The following is a 20,301-nucleotide window of genomic DNA, read 5'->3' on the forward strand; positions in this document are numbered from 1 at the left end:
TCAGTGCAAAAATGCGTTCTCTAGGGCTTCCATCGCCAAAATCCACCCTGCACCCAGGCAGATGCCTGCAGGTCCCGAGACCTCAGAGTGGAGATGAGCAGTCAGGCTGTTTGACTGTAGCCTTATAAGTAATACCGACACGATAAAACTACTTATTAAACAGAATGTACGTAAAAACTTCCCTATAGGCCATGTAGGTCATTTTTAACTGACAGGGCTGCTTTTGTAAGGAATTGTTACTGGAAGTCCCTAAACCTGACTGTCTTTTCTCATCCTGTCAGTTACAGCTTCTAATGCTGCACAAATATGGCCGCCCCCTCATAGAGGAACATGGGGAATCATAGGGAATGTAAAAGCATCAGGCAAATACTTTTATGGCAAAATTATAAATAGCATGCAAAGACTATGTTGTGATATCATTAAAAAATAGTTAAATTTCAGGTGTTTTTTTTTTTACTACATAGTGTCAGGAGTCGGTGTCACCAGTGCAAAGAATGTAAATCTAAAACCAGTGTAAATTTAATATTAATGCATGTTTAAAAGTGACTGCATAATGAAAGACATCTGAATTCTAACAGTTTTAGGAGGCTGTATACTCGGCACCCTGTGTGAGTACTAATGTTCATAATAGTATTGTGGAAGTAGATATTGCTGTACATTAACATGGTTTTAGCAGATGGCTGGGGTGCAAACGGCTACCGGAATTGTTTTTTTTTTTTTTTTTTTTTTATTCTTCTTCTTCTTGCACACCAAGACATTTATATATGGTTTAATGCACATTTAGAAAGAGAATTTTCCTGGCAGTTGGCAAGAGAGTACGGGTGTGGGCTGTGCTGGTCCAGAATGGTGGGACCTGGGATTTTATGGAGTCTTTCTGTAATACAGAGGGCTGTGCCTAAAGACCATGAAAAGAATATAAACATTAAGAAAACCAGATAGTAATAGTCTAAAACCGATTGCAACTGATCTTATTTTTTGTGATTTTTCAGTTTACTTTTTTTTTTTGTTCAGTAGCCTTCCAGTTTCTAATCAGTTGTATGGTTGCTAGTTTCCCTAGCAACTAGACAGTGGTATGAATGGGAGACTAAAAGATTAACAAAAGTAACAACAACAGCAAATTCTTTGCCACTGACCCTAAGAAAATATTATGGAATGTTAGAGTTTTCTGGATATTCCCCTGCCTGTACTGTTATAATGTTAAATTGTGGGTAGGTTCTCTCTTATAGGCAATGAAAACATGTAACTGCTAAAAATAGAATTGTCCTTGCCTTTGGCTTACTTTTATATTTGGTATCTTACCTAATATTGCAGCACTTTCCTTATTGACTGTCTATCTTCTCATCCCAGGTTATGTAACGGAATCTATTCCATTATCTTTTGTTTGCTCTGTGGCTGCACAAATATTTAACAGGAACGCCAGGGGTCATCTGTCACTTTCTCTGAGTTGCTGAAGCCAAAGCCTTTCACAATCACTGTTAGTGTTTGCTCTGCTAATACAGGTGTATCTTATTAATAGCACACACATTCTGCACTGATATAGTAATTACATACTGTATATAAATATTGCTATTTTATATATCTTCTGATCATAAATGTGCTGTCTGTGGCAGCTGTACCAGTGCAGGAATGGCTGCCCCCGGGGCTACACAGCGGGGTATTTATATAAACTATAGTAGGGTTTCTGTAGCAAACATCCCAGCTGTACCAGTGCAGGAATGGCTGCCCCCGGGGCTACACAGCGGGGTATTTTATATAAACTATAGTAGGGTTTCTGTAGCAAACACCCCAGCTGTACCAGTGCAGGAATGGCTGCCCCCGGGGCTACACAGCGAGGTATTTATATAAACTATAGTAGGGTTTCTGTAGCAAACACCCCAGCTGTACCGGTGCAGGAATGGCTGCCCCCGGGGCTACACAGCGGGGTATTTATATAAACTATAGTAGGGTTTCTGTAGCAAACACCCCAGCTGTACCAGTGCAGGAACGGCTGCCCCCGGGGCTACACAGCGGGGTATTTATATAAACTATAGTAGGGTTTCTGTAGCAAACACCCCAGCTGTACCAGTGCAGGAACGGCTGCCCCCGGGGCTACACAGCGGGGTATTTATATAAACTATAGTAGGGTTTCTGTAGCAAACACCCCAGCTGTACCAGTACAGGAATGGCTACCCCCGGGGCTACACAGCGGGGTATTTATATAAACTATAGTAGGGTTTCTGTAGCAAACACCCCAGCTGTACCAGTGCAGGAATGGCTGCCCCCGGGGCTACACAGCGGGGTATTTATATAAAGTTTATATAAATACCCCGCTGTGTAGCCCCGGGGGCAGCCATTCCTGCACTGGTACAGCTGGGGTGTTTGCTACAGAAACCCTACTATAGTTTATATAAATACCCCGCTGTGTAGCCCCGGGGGTAGCCATTCCTGTACTGGTACAGCTGGGGTGTTTGCTACAGAAACCCTACTATAGTTTATATAAATACCCCGCTGTGTAGCCCCGGGGGCAGCCATTCCTGCACTGGTACAGCTGGGGTGTTTGCTACAGAAACCCTACTATGGTTTATATTATAAACCATAGTAGGGTTTCTGTAGCAAACACCCCAGCTGTACCAGTGCAGGAATGGCTGCCCCCGGGGCTACACAGCGGGGTATTTATATAAACTATAGTAGGGTTTCTGTAGCAAACACCCCAGCTGTACCAGTGCAGGAATGGCTGCCCCCGGGGCTACACAGCGGGGTATTTATATAAACTATAGTAGGGTTTCTGTAGCAAACACCCCAGCTGTACCAGTGCAGGAATGGCTGCCCCCGGGGCTACACAGCGGGGTATTTATATAAACTATAGTAGGGTTTCTGTAGCAAACACCCCAGCTGTACCGGTGCAGGAATGGCTGCCCCCGGGGCTACACAGCGGGGTATTTATATAAACTATAGTAGGGTTTCTGTAGCAAACACCCCAGCTGTACCGGTGCAGGAATGGCTGCCCCCGGGGCTACACAGCGGGGTATTTATATAAACTATAGTAGGGTTTCTGTAGCAAACACCCCAGCTGTACCAGTGCAGGAACGGCTGCCCCCGGGGCTACACAGCGGGGGTATTTATATAAACTATAGTAGGGTTTCTGTAGCAAACACCCCAGCTGTACCGGTGCAGGAATGGCTGCCCCCGGGGCTACACAGCGGGGTATTTATATAAACTATAGTAGGGTTTCTGTAGCAAACACCCCAGCTGTACCGGTGCAGGAATGGCTGCCCCCGGGCTACACAGCGGGGTATTTATATAAACTATAGTAGGGTTTCTGTAGCAAACACCCCAGCTGTACCAGTGCAGGAATGGCTGCCCCCGGGGCTACACAGCGGGGTATTTATATAAACTATAGTAGGGTTTCTGTAGCAAACACCCCAGCTGTACCAGTGCAGGAATGGCTGCCCCCGGGGCTACACAGCGGGGTATTTATATAAACTATAGTAGGGTTTCTGTAGCAAACACCCCAGCTGTACCAGTGCAGGAATGGCTGCCCCCGGGGCTACACAGCGGGGTATTTATATAAACTATAGTAGGGTTTCTGTAGCAAACACCCCAGCTGTACCAGTGCAGGAATGGCTGCCCCCGGGGCTACACAGCAGGGTATTTATATAAACTATAGTAGTTTATTATATTTTAATTACTTTAAAACACAAAACTCATTTTTTGGTGTTACTGTTCATTTAAATCATTCTTTCAATGAGAAGTTCATAAAGTAATAGCAAGTCACCTTGTCCATAGTTTCTCTAATAATAAAACATAAATGTTGGCTATTGTTGGAACTGCTCTAGTGATTGTCAGAGCTGCCTTTTTTAATTGCCACTCAGGGGGCAGAAACTTAATGCATATCTAAATGTGTTGTGCTGCCTTTGCCTGGGCAGTATCCCTTTTAAACCATGCTCAAATGATTTATACTTATGTCAGGGCATTAAATAAGAAGAACAGTGCCAGCACTGCATACCATAGTACATGCCCTCTTTTTATTGAAGTGCATAGTCTTACAATAAAGGTATGTGATTGTTGTGACGCAGACAGACAGCACCTCGGGGAGTTACACAGGCTTATCAAATGTATGTAGTTGTATAAGGCTGAAGACACACACCACTACTTGTCACAGCCACTAAATTCCAGAAAATCCCCTGCCATAGACAATACTGAGAATAGCCTCTGCTAAAACACACGTAGGGACAATTATCAGTAAATGATCAGCATTGTCTTTCTGTAGCTGCTACTAGTAGCTCTGTGTGTCTTCACCCTTAGCTGCTACTAGTAGCTCTGTGTGTATTCATGCTACTTGTCATGGCTACAAAAATTGCCTCTCTACGTGTGTTTTAGCAATTCAGTATTGTCTATGGCAGGGGATTTTCTGGAGTTTAGTAGCTGTGACAAGTAGCTGCTACTAGTAGCTCTGTGTATCTTCAGCCTTAGAGTTGTAAGTCATCTTGTTGACTGTTTAGTATCTATTTCATTCTCTAATCCAGGGGTCCCCAACCTTTCTTACTCGGGAGCCACAGTCAAATGTAAAAAGACTTGGGGAGCAACACAAGCACCATAAAAATTCATGGAGGAGCCAAATAAGGGCTGTGATTGGCTATTAGGCAGCCTCTATGCACCCTATCAGCTTACAGGGGCTTTATTTGGTAGGAAATCTTGTTTTTATTCAACCAAAACTTGCCCCCAAGTCAGGAATTCAAAAATAACTCCCTGGTTTGGGGGCACTGGTAGCAACACCCAAGGGGTTGGGGAGCAGCATGTTTCCCCTGAGCCACTGGTTGGGGTCACTGCTCTAACCTGTATTAGCTGTTCGTGTATAACAACCAGTTGTCGCGCTGTCTGCCCAAACTGGAACAGTCGGCCAAGCAGTGTACTTCCCCTCATACAGTATGTTGGCCTAATGGATGGTCGATCAGATCTACATATATCAGCCCGTTTTTGTTCCCCCCCCTGCTGTGTTACATACATTAAAGTGGAAATGGTCTAACTGCTGTTAGAGGGATTTATGTTCCATTGGTTGCTTATGAAGGCACCGTCTGTCTGTATGAGTGGGCATTGCCTTTGACATCAGCAGTCAGTTTTGGCCGCTAGGAATACTAATTAAAGGGGCAGTTCACCTTTAAGTTAACTATTAGTATGTTATAGAATGACCAATTCTAAGCAACTTCTCACTTGGTCTTCATTATTGATTTGTTATAGATTTTTAACCATTTGCCGCCGCCTTCTAACTCCTTGCAGCTTTTAAGTGGGGGTCACCGACCTCAGCGCCCAGAAAACGATTGTTGCTTGGGGCTACAGTTTTATTGTTAGTTACTTTTCATAACTTATTTCTGTATCCATATCCTCTCCTATTTATACCAGTGTCTCATTCAAACCACTCCCTGGTTGCTAAGGTAAGTTGGACCCTAGCAACCAGATAGCTGCTAAAACTCCAAACTGGAGAGCTGCTAAACAAAAACTCAATAAAAAAAACTACAAATAATAAATGAAGACCAATTGCAAGCAGTCTCAGAATATTACTCTCTATATGATACTAAAATATAACTCGGTGGTAAACAACCTCTTTAACTAAGGTCTCTGTAGACTTTCTAATAGGAGAATAGCTCCTTTCTGAAGGTAAATAGCCAGATAGAATGTTCTTTGCACCTTATAGGCTTTGCACGTATCCATTCATAGGAACATAGACTATTATACATTATATATGTATATTATATTTGTATATTTTCCTATAAAGGGCTATTAGGTATTGCTTACAGCAAATATATATATATAATATATAGAAAGAGACCCTCTCTTGTATGTTCCCATATGCAGGCCAGGGCTCCATAGTGTTCATTACGTACATGATAATGTAACGGTTGGAACCATAAGCACCATGGCTTGTGTATGTCGCCTGTGTTCCGCTTCATTGCCATCCGGGGGGGGGGGGGGGTCGTTGGCCGCAGCATTTTGAGCTCCATATAACCACAGTTCCTCGGTATTCAGCATTGCCATAGCTTTACCCGGTCACCTGTTCCATTGCTTCCTTTGCACCGCTGCCGCCATGCTTTGTACCTTACATGTGAAGGAAGTATTCTGTGCATTTTCCCCCATGTTTTTGCATCATGGTATATCTCAAGTAACCACGCTTCCATGTTCACATCAATTTTTTGTTTTTTTCAATTTATGCACAGCACTTGCTCTGAAATTTGGGGACTGAGTACACCAAATACCATAGATCAGTGGGATACCACAGGCCTTTACAGCTTCTCTGAACAAACCAGGTGAATATTTTGCACTCTGTCGCACCATAGAGCTCTCTGGGGGGTGGGGGGGGAAGAAAGAAGTCAGGGGTTGGGGGGGGGGGGGGGCTGCTGTAGCGAGAGATTGTATTTGCAGGATGCTTCTTCTCAAACCCGCCGGCACCGTGGCCCTGTGCCGGTGTGCCAAACATATACTGCATTTTAGCTGATGTTTTGACCAATGAAATGCTATTTCTGCCATATCAATTGGAGCCATTCACTACCCCCCCCCCACAAAGCGCCATAGATTGCAGCATAGAGCAGTTCTAGGAAAGCAATACTCATTCTAGCCATTCCACAATTCATAATGTTTTCATATGAAACGCCAGTCCCGCTCTTTACACGAGAACATAGGCTTCCTGGTTTGTCTTTTTTATTTTCCTTTTAATTCTGTCTTTTGATCATTTCACACCCATTTACATCTGCATTTGTGTATATACATATGCAGTTAGTCTCTGGTGGAAACGTGCGAGTACCAGCTGTACCTTTGTGTTTAACGGAGCCCAAAATTTGAAATCACTTTTTTTTTTTGTTTGTTTTATTTGAATTTTTTTTTGTTTGACTGCTTCATAACATGCTTCTATCCAGTGGCAGCTTCTGGCTGATAGATTTGTGCCTTGAGTCTAGCGTGTAGGTCCAGTCTCGTTACTGTACAGGTCAAAAGCATCCCAATGTAGAGCAATGCAGGGAGGCAGCCATTAACGCTCCTGTTTGTGCTTTAATAAGAAGTGTGCTGCTTTGGACAGGCCGGCAGAGCGTATTGGTGGGAGCTGCTCTTGGTTGGGGCTAAATGTTAGCACCTTGCTCTGTGGCTTGCTTCTGTTTCTGCTCCTTCAGTGTTCCTGCTCTCTCTTTTTGTTTTTGCATGACAATAATGCGGTTATTTGCATTCTCTGTATGCCTTAATTCAGTTACTGTGTATTTACGTCATTACCCCCCCCTTCCCCTCCCCACTAGTTTTTCCTTCTCAACTAATTTTCTCTTGGCAGGTGTGTGTGTAGAGTTTCAGTTCAGACTGATCCCTTTGTTTCCAGTGTGTACCTACCTGTGTGTGGCTGTCAATAAAGCTTTGCTTTTTATATCGTGTGTTGTCCTCCGCTGTGAAGACTCCTCCTTCTTTCTCCTGCTCTGGTTTATTTTGTGGCTGAGTTGTTGGCACCCTATTAATTATTATTTTTTTTTTTTTTCTAATACCCTCTTTTCACCATATAGGTCTCTTGATGGTCGGCTCCAGGTGTCCCACCGCAAAGGATTGCCCCACGTTATCTACTGCCGACTGTGGCGCTGGCCAGACCTGCACAGTCATCACGAACTGAAAGCGATCGAAAATTGTGAATATGCTTTTAACCTTAAAAAAGATGAAGTGTGTGTCAATCCTTATCATTATCAAAGGGTCGAGACACCAGGTAAGAGCACTTTTTCTTCATTACTTCAGTAGACCACCAAAAAGATGGCTTCCTAATGTCATGTGTGTGGCAGGTAACAATCCTTTATGTTAAAGGAACAGTAACACCAAAAAATGAAACTGTTTTGAAGTATATCATAATGTATAGTTGCCCTGCACTGGTCAAAGTTGTGTATTTGCTTCAGGAACACTACTATAGTTTTATATAAATAATCTGCTCTATAGCCACTGGGGCAGCCATTCAAGCTTGAAAAAAAGGCACAGGTTACATGGCAGAGAACAGATAAGCTCTATAGAATACAATGGTATTTTATCTGTTCTCTGCTATGTAGCCTGTGCCTTTTCTCCCTTGAATGGCTGCCCCCATGGTTATAACTATAGTAGTGCCTTTGAGGCTAACACACCAGTTGTACCAGTGCAGGGCAACAGTACATTATATTGTAATTACTTTTATTTTTTTGGTGTTACTGTTCCTTTAAGCTGGCCATACACTGGCAAATTTAAGCTGCCTAATTGTTAGCTATAGACCCAGTTTGCAGCTGATCTGCCTGTGTATGGGCCCTCCATGACTGCCGCCTAGATATAGATATCTTGGGAGAAATTGGGCAGATATCATTCAGGCTGGTTTTAAAATCCTGTTGGGTGTGGAGCGCATTGGCATGTTGATGTGGCCCTCTCCCTGTTTTCCTGTATAGGCACCAATTATGATCCGATTGTGGGCCCAGGGGCCAATTGATTGGATTAGCCCAAATTGCCCAGTGGCCAAATTGGGCAAAGATCCCCTTTTTTGGAGACCCTGCCGAATGAACAGATCTTATTTTGTATGGCCAGCATGACTCGATTATTGTAGGTATATTTTATATAGAAGGCTGTGATCTAATGGCCATATTCACCACATGGTGCCCACATTATGATCAGTTGGACAAATTAAACTATGAAACGGAGTTTGTAGTTCACTTGTTCATAATTTGTCTAAAAAAGTTACAGTTCACCCTTTAGGCAAGGTGATGGGCAATAGTGGTGGGTAGTTGGTGTCACCCCCTTAGGGCAGTGACACACGGGAAGATTAGTCATGCCGCAACAAATCCCCGTTGTCGCGGGCGACTAATCTCCCCGCAATGCCATCCCACCGGCTAGAATGTAAATCACTGGTGGGATGGCATACGTGTCTCTGCGATTTGCCCAAGTTGCCCGACGTTTCCTCTCAAAGCTCATGCGGCAAATCGCGGCGCCGGGTATGCCATCCCACCGGCGATTTACATTCTAGCTGGTGGGATGGTAATGCGGTAATGTCGCCTGCAACAAAGGAGATTTTTTGTGGGGCGACTAATCTCCCTGTCTGCCCCTGCCCTTACATGGGGTATGTTCCTTATCTTACTGCCCAAGGCCCTGAACATCAGCCTGGTAGGTAAAAAAAAACTGACAAAAGTACAAAAATTTACCTATTTTGCCTTTATTTGTGTGTGGCCAAATCAGAAAAGAAGCAAATGAAGGTCCACCTTAAGGGTGACTGCAAACTGGAAAGATTTGTCTTCACTATGTTTAAAGGCTGAAAATAAAGGAAAAAAATCTGGTTAAACTAGTTAAAATAATTATAGAGACATGCCTTGCAGTTACTAGCGTGTAGCAGAATTATCTTGCTGCCTGTATAAGGAGGTTATATAATAGGTTATATTTCATAAACTGCATTCAATTACTAGAATCCCTGCCAGAAAAAATCTCCTTACAAATGAAATTGTGTATAAAGATTTCTTTCTGTTTTGTACCAGTTTCTCTGTGTTCCATGGGTCCCTTTAATATATATGTAATATAAAGTCTTGTCTCCCAAACTAGATAGAACATATCAAATTCTGGTCTGTTTTTATTTTCCACCTGGTTAACTCCGTGCAACTCATTTATAGATACTGGCAGTCTATTTAAAGTGATCATTAAACTTCTGACAAGTCTCCCTGGATGCGGCTGATTGGTCACTTCAGCTCATGTATATGAAATGATTTGCTAATTAACCCTAGTAAGCCCCCATTTGTAATAAACTATTATACAGTGCTGTGTAAATAGCTGGTACCCTATAAATAAATAATGATGCTGAATAGGAAACAAGATAAGCCTGGAGAAGTACTTTTTCACATTATACAGATATAAGGTGTGGCCCTTTGATCATCTAAAAGACATTTAACCCAAATGATGATTATTTATTTTAATTTCTTCTCTTTATTTAAATGCATTATGAACTTGTGCTGTGTGTAATCAGTCTCATGTTTCTCTCCCCCTCAGTCTTACCACCTGTATTAGTTCCACGGCACACAGAGATCTTGACAGAGCTGCCACCTCTTGATGACTACACGCATTCCATTCCAGAAAACACTAATTTTCCTGCAGGAATTGAACCTCAGAGCAATTATATTCCAGGTATTTCTCTTCATCTAATGCCTGGCCATTGAGTGAGGCATATAAAGGGCAACCCTTCCGGTCTGTGTTTATACCTAGAGTTATACATTGATGGAACACTTGGAACAACCAAGCCAAACACTATTGTGATCTGCTACGTCTGTGTCCCAGCCTTGCAATCAGATCTGTTTGTGTATGGCAGAAGGTTCCATTCTCATTATAGGGCATATATGTCAAACACAAGGCCCGGGGGCCAAATCCGGCCCACCTGGCTGTTTATGTGGCCCTTGGTGAGTGTGTCTGACCATCCAGCCTGATCAATTTCCATTTTCCTCACATAGTAACTACGACTAAAGGGTATATTTATCATGCTGTGTAAAAAGTGGAGTGAAGCATTACCGGTAATGTTGCCCAAGGCAACCAATCAGTAATCAGATCTCAACAGTAGCAAAGGATCTATTGGCTGCTATGAGCAACATCACCAGTAATGTCTTACTCCACTTTTTACACATTGTGATAAATATACCCCTTAGTATCTTATAAAGTATATTTATAAAAAATTTGGCCCGCGTTTTAGGCCCCCTTATGTGATTGAGTGTGACACCCCTGTTATAGGGGGTAGTTCAGGAGACATTTATTGCATTAAGGTGGCTACACAATGAGGTCCACTCGTTTGGCAAGGTAGGATCATTTCCTGATATGCCCACCTAAGGTGGGGGTTCTTGGAGTTATCCGATTGTTTGGCCCTTAGGCTAAAATATTGAATTACAATGATAGGAATAGGACTCATAGGACCAAGGAACGCATGAATGAGCTGATGCGGTCTCCTATCTGACGGTAAAATAAAATCTGTCCAATCAATATCTAACCAATTCTAGGCCAGAAATTGGTTCAGTAGGCCTGTCTGGGGCGCCCATACATCTGCTGACAAGCTGCCAGATTGCTCTGAGGGTCCCGAATAGGCAGCTTAAATGGCCACCTTTAATGGGGGAGAGTTGCAGATGACTGTAGACTCTATGAAGCTTTAGTGATCACTGCTTCTTACCCCACACTTTTTTTTTTTTTTTTTTTAAATTCAGGTATTTTTTATTGAATATACAATAGGCATTACAGTAGTTGAGATATACAGTTGTCAAGCATTTAATGTATGACCAGTTTACATTGTCAATAAAAGTAAAATGCAGAGTTTTGTTACCCCACACATTTTTAACTTTTCTATTGTGCTGAAATTGTAGACTTGAGTAGATCTGTATGAGAAAGGTGGCTCTTGCTGCTGCTGTAATGGTTTGGGGTGGTTCTTAATGTCTGTATCTGTTGCTCTGTCTGGCCATTGAGGCATATAACTGAGAAATTCTAATTTTTGCAGAAACACCACCTCCTGGATATATTAGTGAAGATGGAGAAACTAGCGATCAGCAACTTAACCAAAGCATGGACACAGGTATGAGGTTATGATTTATAAAACATGGTAATTCCAAAATATGACTTTTTAGTTTAATTGGGATCATACTGATGTAAATGTATGTATGTATAACTTTATTTATAAAGCGCCACAAGGGTACGCAGCGCTGTACAATCTTACAAAATACACAATTACACACAGGGAGGACAAGTGTTATAAATAAATACAATAAATATAAATGCACAGGGAATAAGTGCCATGTGGTATGAGACACAGTAGGAAGGAGGTCCCTGCCCCGTAGAGCTTACAGTCTAAGTAATCTAAATACACTATTGCTGCGGGAAAGTTAAAATAAAAAAAAGTGTCACTATCTACTCTGCTCATTGCAGCAGCCCTGTGTGTTAAACATCCCTTCTTACCATCTTTTATTAACAAGTAGGTGTCCCATTGCAGCCTCATGGGGGGGAGCCCTATGCTTTTTATACCCGTGAGCCTCATTCAAATAGAAAAAGTTCCTTGAGGTGACAAGAGGTATAATTAGCTATTTGATAGCCACTATTTGGACTGGCAGCCTACAGAAAGGCTCTGTTTGGCATTTGGGTTTTTATGCTATCAAAGCTTGCCTCCTAACCTGGAATTCAAAAATAAGCCCCTACTTTGAGGCCACTGGGAGCAACATCTGAGGGCTTGGTTAGCAACATGTTGCCCCTGAGCCACTGGTTGGGGACCACTTCTGTAAAGTGATGTTAAAGGAGAAGGAAAGTCATTTTGGCATTTTACGGCCAATAGATTCACGACATTAGTGCCACTCAGAATGCTATATTTATTCAGCAAAAGCTTTACTATACCTGAATAAACAACCCTAGAAACAATTTTAGCTCGGTCTTAGTAGCTTCCTGCTGCAGTTATAGCCCTTGGAAGCTCAGATCACACATTCCTAAGGGTGGGGGAAGTGAGTTCTTATGCATTCTTATGGGAGGGGGGAGCAGGTGAAAGGAGGGGGAGAGAGGAGAGAACTGAGCAGACTCAAGCCCCAAACCTGAATGGGCCCTAGAGAGGAAGTCTGATACCGAAGAACATGTTTTCAAAAAAGGAGACGAGAAATCCTGTGTTTCTTTTGACAGAGGACTCAGTGCAGCGTTTCTGTGAGTGCTTATGGCTGTGTTTACATAGACCTTTCTGATAAAGCTTACTGAGTTTTTACCTTTCCTTCTCCTTTAAAGTGACAGAAGTTATGGTCCGCTGGGCCTGGCTATAGTTTGCCTGTGTTTTTATGGAACCTTTATTTTTATATATTTTTTGAAAGCATTTAAGAACTGGGGGTTTTTTTTTTGTATTACTTTTTGTATGGAAACAAATCTCATAATGTCAAAGGAATATTAACCCCTGTGTATTTAACTTTCTACATTTACAGGGTCACCAGCTGAGCTGTCTCCGAGTACACTTTCTCCCGTCAACCACAATCTTGGTGAGTTTTATAATCCTGTAAACGTCTTCCCACCGAATGTAAAAGCAGCCTGGAGAATGGTTAGCAAATGCCTAATGCAGCTTGTCCCTTAATGATTCTTAGTGCGCAGAAATAAAGTTTATTCTGTATTCCTGAGCTACACGTGCAAGTGCTATATTCTAGTAGGCATTCTGTAACAAATTGCTTTGTTTTCTTTAGATTTGCAACCAGTCACCTATTCGGAACCTGCTTTTTGGTGCTCCATAGCATACTATGAACTGAATCAGCGAGTGGGAGAAACTTTCCATGCGTCGCAACCTTCGCTTACCGTGGACGGCTTCACGGACCCCTCAAACTCTGAAAGGTTCTGTTTAGGTTTACTCTCAAATGTGAACCGAAATGCCACGGTGGAAATGACCAGGCGTCATATAGGTATTCTAATTTATTGTGAAATTGGCATAATCTGTATATTTCTGCATTTGGCATGCGTCCAGTATAATAGGGCTAAAAAGACTGTAGAGTTTTATTATATGTTCTACATAACATTGAAAGTTCTTCAGAGCAAATAAATATTGTTAAAGGAACAGTAACACCAAGAAATGAAAATATATCAAAGTAATCAAAATATAATGCACTGTTGCCCTGCACTGGTAAGGGTGAAGACACAGGGAGCTACTTGGTAGAAGCTACTTGTCACTGCTACTAAACGCCCGAACACAATACTGAGAATTGCCTCTGCTAAAACACACGTAGAGACAATTATCAGTAAATGATCAGCATTGTCTGTTTTAGTAGCCGTGACAATTAGCTGCAGATCTGCTCGCTTGGCGATGTTGCCAAGCGAGCGGATCTTCACCCAATATCCCCACCTATGGGTGGGCGATATCGGGGAGCGTTTAGGTAAAAAAAAAATAATTTGATCGTTTGGCCCTGGGGTCGGCAGTCAGTTCGGGGACCACATCGATGAGCCGATGCGGTCCCCGATCCGACTGAATTTTCTAACCTGGCCGATTGATATCTGGACAATTTTAGGCCAGATAACAGTTAGGCAGGCCCCTCGTTTCTGCCCCTACACGGCCCGATAAGCTGCCTAATCGGTCCAAGGGACCCATATCGGCAGCTACTATCGGCCCATGTATGGGGACCTTAACTCTGTGTGTCTTCACCCTAAGGGCACTGGCAGATGGGGAGATTAGTCGCCCAGTGACATCTTCTATGCAGCGGGTGACTAATCTCCCCGCAATGCCACCCCACCGGCAAGAATGTAAATCTCCAGTGGGATGGCATACGCGTCGCTACGATTTCCCTCAAGGCAACTTCGGGAAATCGTGGCGCCGTGTATGCCATCCCACCGGTGATCTACATTCTTAGCAACTTCCAATGGGTTGGTGAGCAACTTGTTGCCCCTGAGCCACTGCTTGGGGATCACTGATATAAACTATATTAGGGTTTCTAAACAAACACACCAGTTGTACCAGGGCAACTGTACATTATATTTTAATTACTTTAAAACACTTTTATTTTCTGGTGTTACTGTTCCTTTAAATCAGATCATTTTTATAGTTAAATCCCCTGAACTCCTCCTTATCTGTAATTCTAAACAGCAGTTAGAATAAGTGAGATAATCGTACAGAGCTCTTTATCTCTTTTTATCTGTGTTTTGTGACTGAGAATAAATGGAGAAAATATAATATTTCAAACTAATATGAAATGTATAATTCCTTTCAATAGACACCCTAGTTATTTGGCTCATGTTGACCATTTGTGTATTGTCCCTATAAATGTCACCTTGCTACTGTAATATCAATGCTAACAAGCTGTGTTGCCCTGTATAGGAAGAGGAGTCCGGCTATATTATATCGGGGGCGAGGTGTTTGCAGAGTGCCTAAGTGATAGTGCTATATTTGTCCAGAGTCCAAACTGTAACCAGCGGTATGGTTGGCATCCAGCAACTGTATGTAAGATACCTCCAGGTCAGTGGGCAGCAATGCATTTTGGTATTTTTAAGCTTGTCAGAAAGGCACCATTTTGATATAGATTAGTACTCTCCTGGCTGTCCTGTTGATGGAACCAGGGGTTCTCCATAGCCCACAGCGGAACAGTAGAAATAATGTGTTTGGTGTCTGTATTGTTGTAAACAATAATAACAAGTATACAGAATAGGATTTTTTTTGTGTTTATAAATTATTCCCCCAATAATTATGGGAAAAAGAGAGTACATTTTTATTCTATATCAAAATGCGCAGGGGGCAGTTCAATACCCCTCATGTTCACAGGAAGGTGTACTTCTGACCCCCTTTGGTTGGAATATTTTGAAATCGGAGTAATTGTGGCAATTCTACATTCTGTCTCACAGGATGCAATCTGAAGATTTTTAATAACCAAGAGTTTGCTGCTCTCCTCGCTCAGTCTGTGAATCAAGGCTTCGAAGCAGTTTATCAGTTAACTCGAATGTGCACCATAAGAATGAGCTTTGTAAAAGGCTGGGGTGCTGAATACAGGTAACTCTTCATTTATCAAGTGTATTTTTGGATGCATATTGATACACTATATGAGAAAATGCAGAGCAGAGACCTACTTACAGCTGCTGACCCAATCCTATCTGATCCCCCAATTGTAAGCAGCAGTCCTGCCCTGCTTTATGGCTGAGATTCTAGCTATCTGTATAACAGAGCATTCTGTCACAGTGGCACAGATCCTATCTGATCCCCCCATTGTAAGCAGCAGTCCTGCCCTGCTTTATGGCGGAGATTCTAGCTATCTGTATAACAGAGCATTCTGTCACAGTGGCACAGATCCTATCTGATCCCCCCATTGTAAGCAGCAGTCCTGCCCTGCTTTATGGCTGAGATTCTAGCTATCTGTATAACAGAGCATTCTGTCACAGTGGCACAGATCCTATCTGATCCCCCCCATTGTAAGCAGCAGTCCTGCCCTGCTTTATGGCTGAGATTCTAGCTATCTGTATAACAGAGCATTCTGTCACAGTGGCACATAATCAAGCATTACCATGCCTCATTGCTAATGTTTTCTGCCTTGTGTGCTCGTGCTTAACCCTCCTCTCTGTCTGTCTGTAGGCGGCAGACCGTTACAAGCACTCCATGTTGGATCGAGCTTCACCTGAACGGACCTTTGCAGTGGTTGGACAAAGTGTTGACACAGATGGGATCCCCTTCAGTGCGCTGCTCAAGCATGTCCTAATGGGCGCTTCTTTTATGTATTACCTGCGGGTGGCAACCGAAGTCCCAGCAACAGACTCAATACAGCTTGTCTGTCATAGTATTTGTGTGTGGTCCCCATGAACTGTTTACAATCCAAAAGAAAAAAAAACAAAAAAACAAAAACAAAAAGCGAAAACAGCACTTGAGGTCCCATCAACGTAAAGCACCTTGTCGGATTATGTTTCTGATACTCTTAAAGTAGCTGAAATATTAGTGTATAAATGACTCCTTACCAGGGACGGGACTCTTTTAAAAAAAAAAGGACATTTAACAGTGTATTATTGGGCAAAGAGTTGAGTGTCGGGATAAACAATAAACACAAGTAGTCCCTATGTACATGTCCTGTATATTGTTCTCCAGTTACTGTGCAGTTATGCCTTTTAGTTGCAGCAGATAGCGTGCCTGCTTCCCCTCATTTTACTCCTGTCACAATCAAAACACATTGCGTTTTGCCATTATTATTATTATTATTATTGCCCTCTTATATTTGTATTTTTTTTTTTCCTTTTTTGACTACTTGCTATTTTTATAAGTTGTTCTAATGAATCTGCTGTCGCTCCTCTCCCCTTGCGTATTTTCCAAAGCAGCCGCGAACATATCACCCCCGAATTGGCGTTCTCTGGTAAACCAACCGGTGATCGAGTAGCCGAACGTATTTTTATTCACCCCCCCCCCCCCCGGACCCAGCAGTCGTTCATGGTATTGGGTCGATCACGGTTTGTACCAGTTGGCAAGCCAAGCACCGGAGCCTTTGGGCTTGGAAGTGTAACCAGCAGAGGAGGGGTTATTTTTTTATTTTTAATTGTTTTTTTTTTAAGTGCATGTTATTGTAAACCCTTGGACACTACATTTGGACCCTATACAATATTTAGAATTCTATTCTATGGATGTCTGAGGATAGGGAAAGGGTTGGGCAGAGGCGGTTTAGAAAGGGTACTCTGGCTTTAATATGTACATCTTACTAACCATTTTGTTCTCTTGCTGTCTGTCAGATCTTTCTCGTTGGGGCAGTATTTGCCTTCTCTCTCCCCCTCTTACCCCCACAGCTATCCCCCTTTTTACACTAGTAGTGTACTTTGTGAGTACAGCTAGTGACTGCTCCTTGGCTTTCTGAACAAACCTCAATAAACCAATAAAACAAAAAACCAAAAGCGGCCAGTGTTAGGATGTCTCGTCATTCAGCGAAATCTCGGAGAGCGGGCATCTCTTTAATTGTATGCTGTATCGTTTAGAACATAGAGGCAGTTCCACAACTGTGTGTCGGAAAGGTAAGCAGTAGGCCAAACCATTGCAAAACAAAAAAAACGTAATTGGCAAAAGCATTTACCGTTTGTGAACTAGTTTTACCAGTAGGCTTGTGTATTGGTAGAACTTGTGAACTAAAGACATAAGCTTTGTGCGTGTTGCATTTGCCGAATATGTGAATACACTAATAAAAGATTTAATTCTCACTGTGGCGTCGCTTCTTTTGGCCTCTGTAGGACCCCCCCCATTTTGACTTATATTTTAGTATGATGTAGTGCAGTGATCCCCAACCAGTGGCTCAGGGGCAACATGTTGCTCCCCAACCCCTTGGGTGTTGCTCTCAGTGCCCCCAAACCAGGGAGTTATTTTTGAATTCCTGACTTGGGGGCAAGTTTTGGTTGAATAAAAACAAGATTTCCTACCAAATAAAGCCCCCTGTAAGCTGATAGGGTGCATAGAGGCCCCTAATAGCCAATCACAGCCCTTATTTGGCTCCTCCATGAACTTTTATGGTGCTTGTGTTGCTCCCCAAGTCTTTTTACATTTGATTGTGGCTCACGAGTAAGAAAGGTTGGGGACTCCTGATGTAGGGAGTAATATACTACGACAATTTGCAGTTGGTCTTCATGATTATTTGTGTTTTTTTTAATTACTTGTTCAGCAGCTCTCCAGTTTGGAATATCAGCAGTTGTCTGGTTGCTAGGGTTTAATTTTGCCTTAGTAACCTGCAAGTGGTTTGAATGAGAGACCGGAATATGAAAAGTAGAGGGCATAAATAGAAAAATAAGTAACAATAAAAAGTAACAGTAACAATAAGATTGGAACCTCACAGAGCGATAGTTTTTTGGCTGCCGGGGTCAGTGACCCCCATTTTAAAGAAGTGGGCAAATAATTCAAAAACTATAACAAAAAGTAATAATGAAAACCAGTTGAAAAGTTGCTTAGAACTGTACCTGAGTAAAGAGCCCTAAAAGCTCCCTCTGATAGCAGCAGCCATTTTAGCTTGGTCTTGGTAGCTTCCTGCTGCAGTTATAGCCCTTGGAAGCTCAGATCACGCATTCCTAAGGGAGGGGGGAGCAGGAGAGAGGAGAGGGAGTCAGACACCCTCAGAACATGTTTACAAAAAAGGAGACAAGAAATCCTGTGTTTCCTTTGATAGAGGACTCAGTGCAGCGTTACTGTGAGTGCTTATGGCTGTATTTCTGAAAAAAACTTACTTAGTTTGTACCTTTCCTTCTCCTTTAAGCTCTAAACTCATTTTGATAAATCTGCCCCTTAGAATGTTATAGTACAGGGATCCCCAACCAGTGGCTCAGGGGCAAAATTGTTATTCCCCAACCCCTTGTTGCTCCCAGTGGCATTAACGGAGGTGCTTATTGAATTCCTGGCTTAAAGGCAAGTTTCGGTTGCATAAAAAACTGATGTACTGCCAATCAGAGCCTCCGGAGCTTCCAAATAGCCAATCACAGCCCTTATTTGGTGCCCCAGGAACTTTGAAATGTAAAAATGACTGCGAAGCAACACAAGCAGGAACAATGTGGCTCACATGTATACCCCCGGCATAGAGTGTCCTTTTCTTAGCAACTTTGCTATTGGTCTGCATTTTTGCCTTTCTCTTCTATATCTTTCCAACTTTTCTGATGGGGGTCAATGATTTCTTTGTGAGGCTACAGTTTATTATTATTACTTTTTATTCCTTATTGTTCTATATAGTCCTTCTCTTCATATTTTTGTCTCTTGCTCAAACCAATGCAATGGTTGCTAAGTCAAACAAGGACCCAGCAACCACATAGCTGCTCAGTTATAAAAAAAAGACTTACCAAGTTGGGTTTGTTTACACTGGAGCACAGGCGTTTAAGGGGGGATATGATAACTATGTATAAATATATAAAGGGATCATATAATAACCTTTCTAATGTTTTATTTACCAGTAGGTCCTTCCAACGGACACGAGGGCACCCACTCCGTTTAGAAGAGAGGAGGTTCCATTTAAATATTGGGAAAGGATTTGTTACAGTGAGAGCTGTGAAGTTCTGGAATTCCCTCCCCGAATCAGTCGTGCTGGCTGATACATTATATAACTTTAAGAAGGGGCTGGATGGATTCTTAGCAAGTGAGGGAATACAGGGTTATGGGAGATAGCTCTCAGTACAAGTGAGGGAATACAGGGGTAGGGGGGATAGCTCTCAGTACAAGTGAGGGAATACAGGGGTATGGGAGATAGCTCTCAGTACAAGTGAGGGAATACAGGGGTAGGGGGGATAGCTCTCAGTACAAGTGAGGGAATACAGGGGTAGGGGAGATAGCTCTCAGTACAAGTGAGGGAATACAGGGGTATGGGAGATAGCTCTCAGTACAAGTGAGGGAATACAGGGGTAGGGGAGATAGCTCTCAGTACAAGTGAGGGAATACAGGGGTAGGGGAGATAGCTCTCAGTACAAGTGAGGGAATACAGGGGTTATGGGAGATAGCTCTCAGTACAAGTGAGGGAATACAGGGGTTATGGGAGATAGCTCTCAGTACAAGTGAGGGAATACAGGGGTAGGGGGGATAGCTCTCAGTACAAGTGAGGGAATACAGGGGTATGGGAGATAGCTCTCAGTACAAGTGAGGGAATACAGGGGTAGGGGAGATAGCTCTCAGTACAAGTGAGGGAATACAGGGGTTATGGGAGATAGCTCTCAGTACAAGTGAGGGAATACAGGGGTTATGGGAGATAGCTCTCAGTACAAGTGAGGGAATACAGGGGTAGGGGAGATAGCTCTCAGTACAAGTGAGGGAATACAGGGGTTATGGGAGATAGCTCTCAGTACAAGTGAGGGAATACAGGGGTTATGGGAGATAGCTCTCAGTACAAGTGAGGGAATACAGGGGTAGGGGGGATAGCTCTCAGT

At 42.8% G+C, this 20,301-nt stretch overlaps 1 protein-coding gene across 5 annotated transcripts in view; it reads left to right on the forward strand.

Moving 5' to 3' along the window:
* smad2 (SMAD family member 2) overlaps nt 1-17,613 on the forward strand; it is a 36,422-nt gene extending 18,809 nt beyond the window's left edge. For 2 of the 5 annotated variants that reach the window (XM_031899043.1, XM_031899046.1), the window contains exons 3-11: nt 6,192-6,281; nt 7,512-7,705; nt 9,979-10,113; nt 11,459-11,533; nt 12,909-12,962; nt 13,161-13,373; nt 14,777-14,914; nt 15,298-15,442; nt 16,019-17,613. In XM_031899043.1, coding sequence (XP_031754903.1) covers nt 6,192-6,281; nt 7,512-7,705; nt 9,979-10,113; nt 11,459-11,533; nt 12,909-12,962; nt 13,161-13,373; nt 14,777-14,914; nt 15,298-15,442; nt 16,019-16,142 — 1,168 coding nt within the window. In that variant the 3' untranslated portion in view covers nt 16,143-17,613. 5 annotated transcript variants of the gene reach the window in all.
* Nucleotides 17,614-20,301: the final 2,688 nt, after the last annotated feature.

This window comes from Xenopus tropicalis, chromosome 1, assembly GCF_000004195.4.
Source record: "Xenopus tropicalis strain Nigerian chromosome 1, UCB_Xtro_10.0, whole genome shotgun sequence".
Lineage (NCBI taxonomy): Eukaryota > Metazoa > Chordata > Amphibia > Anura > Pipidae > Xenopus > Xenopus tropicalis.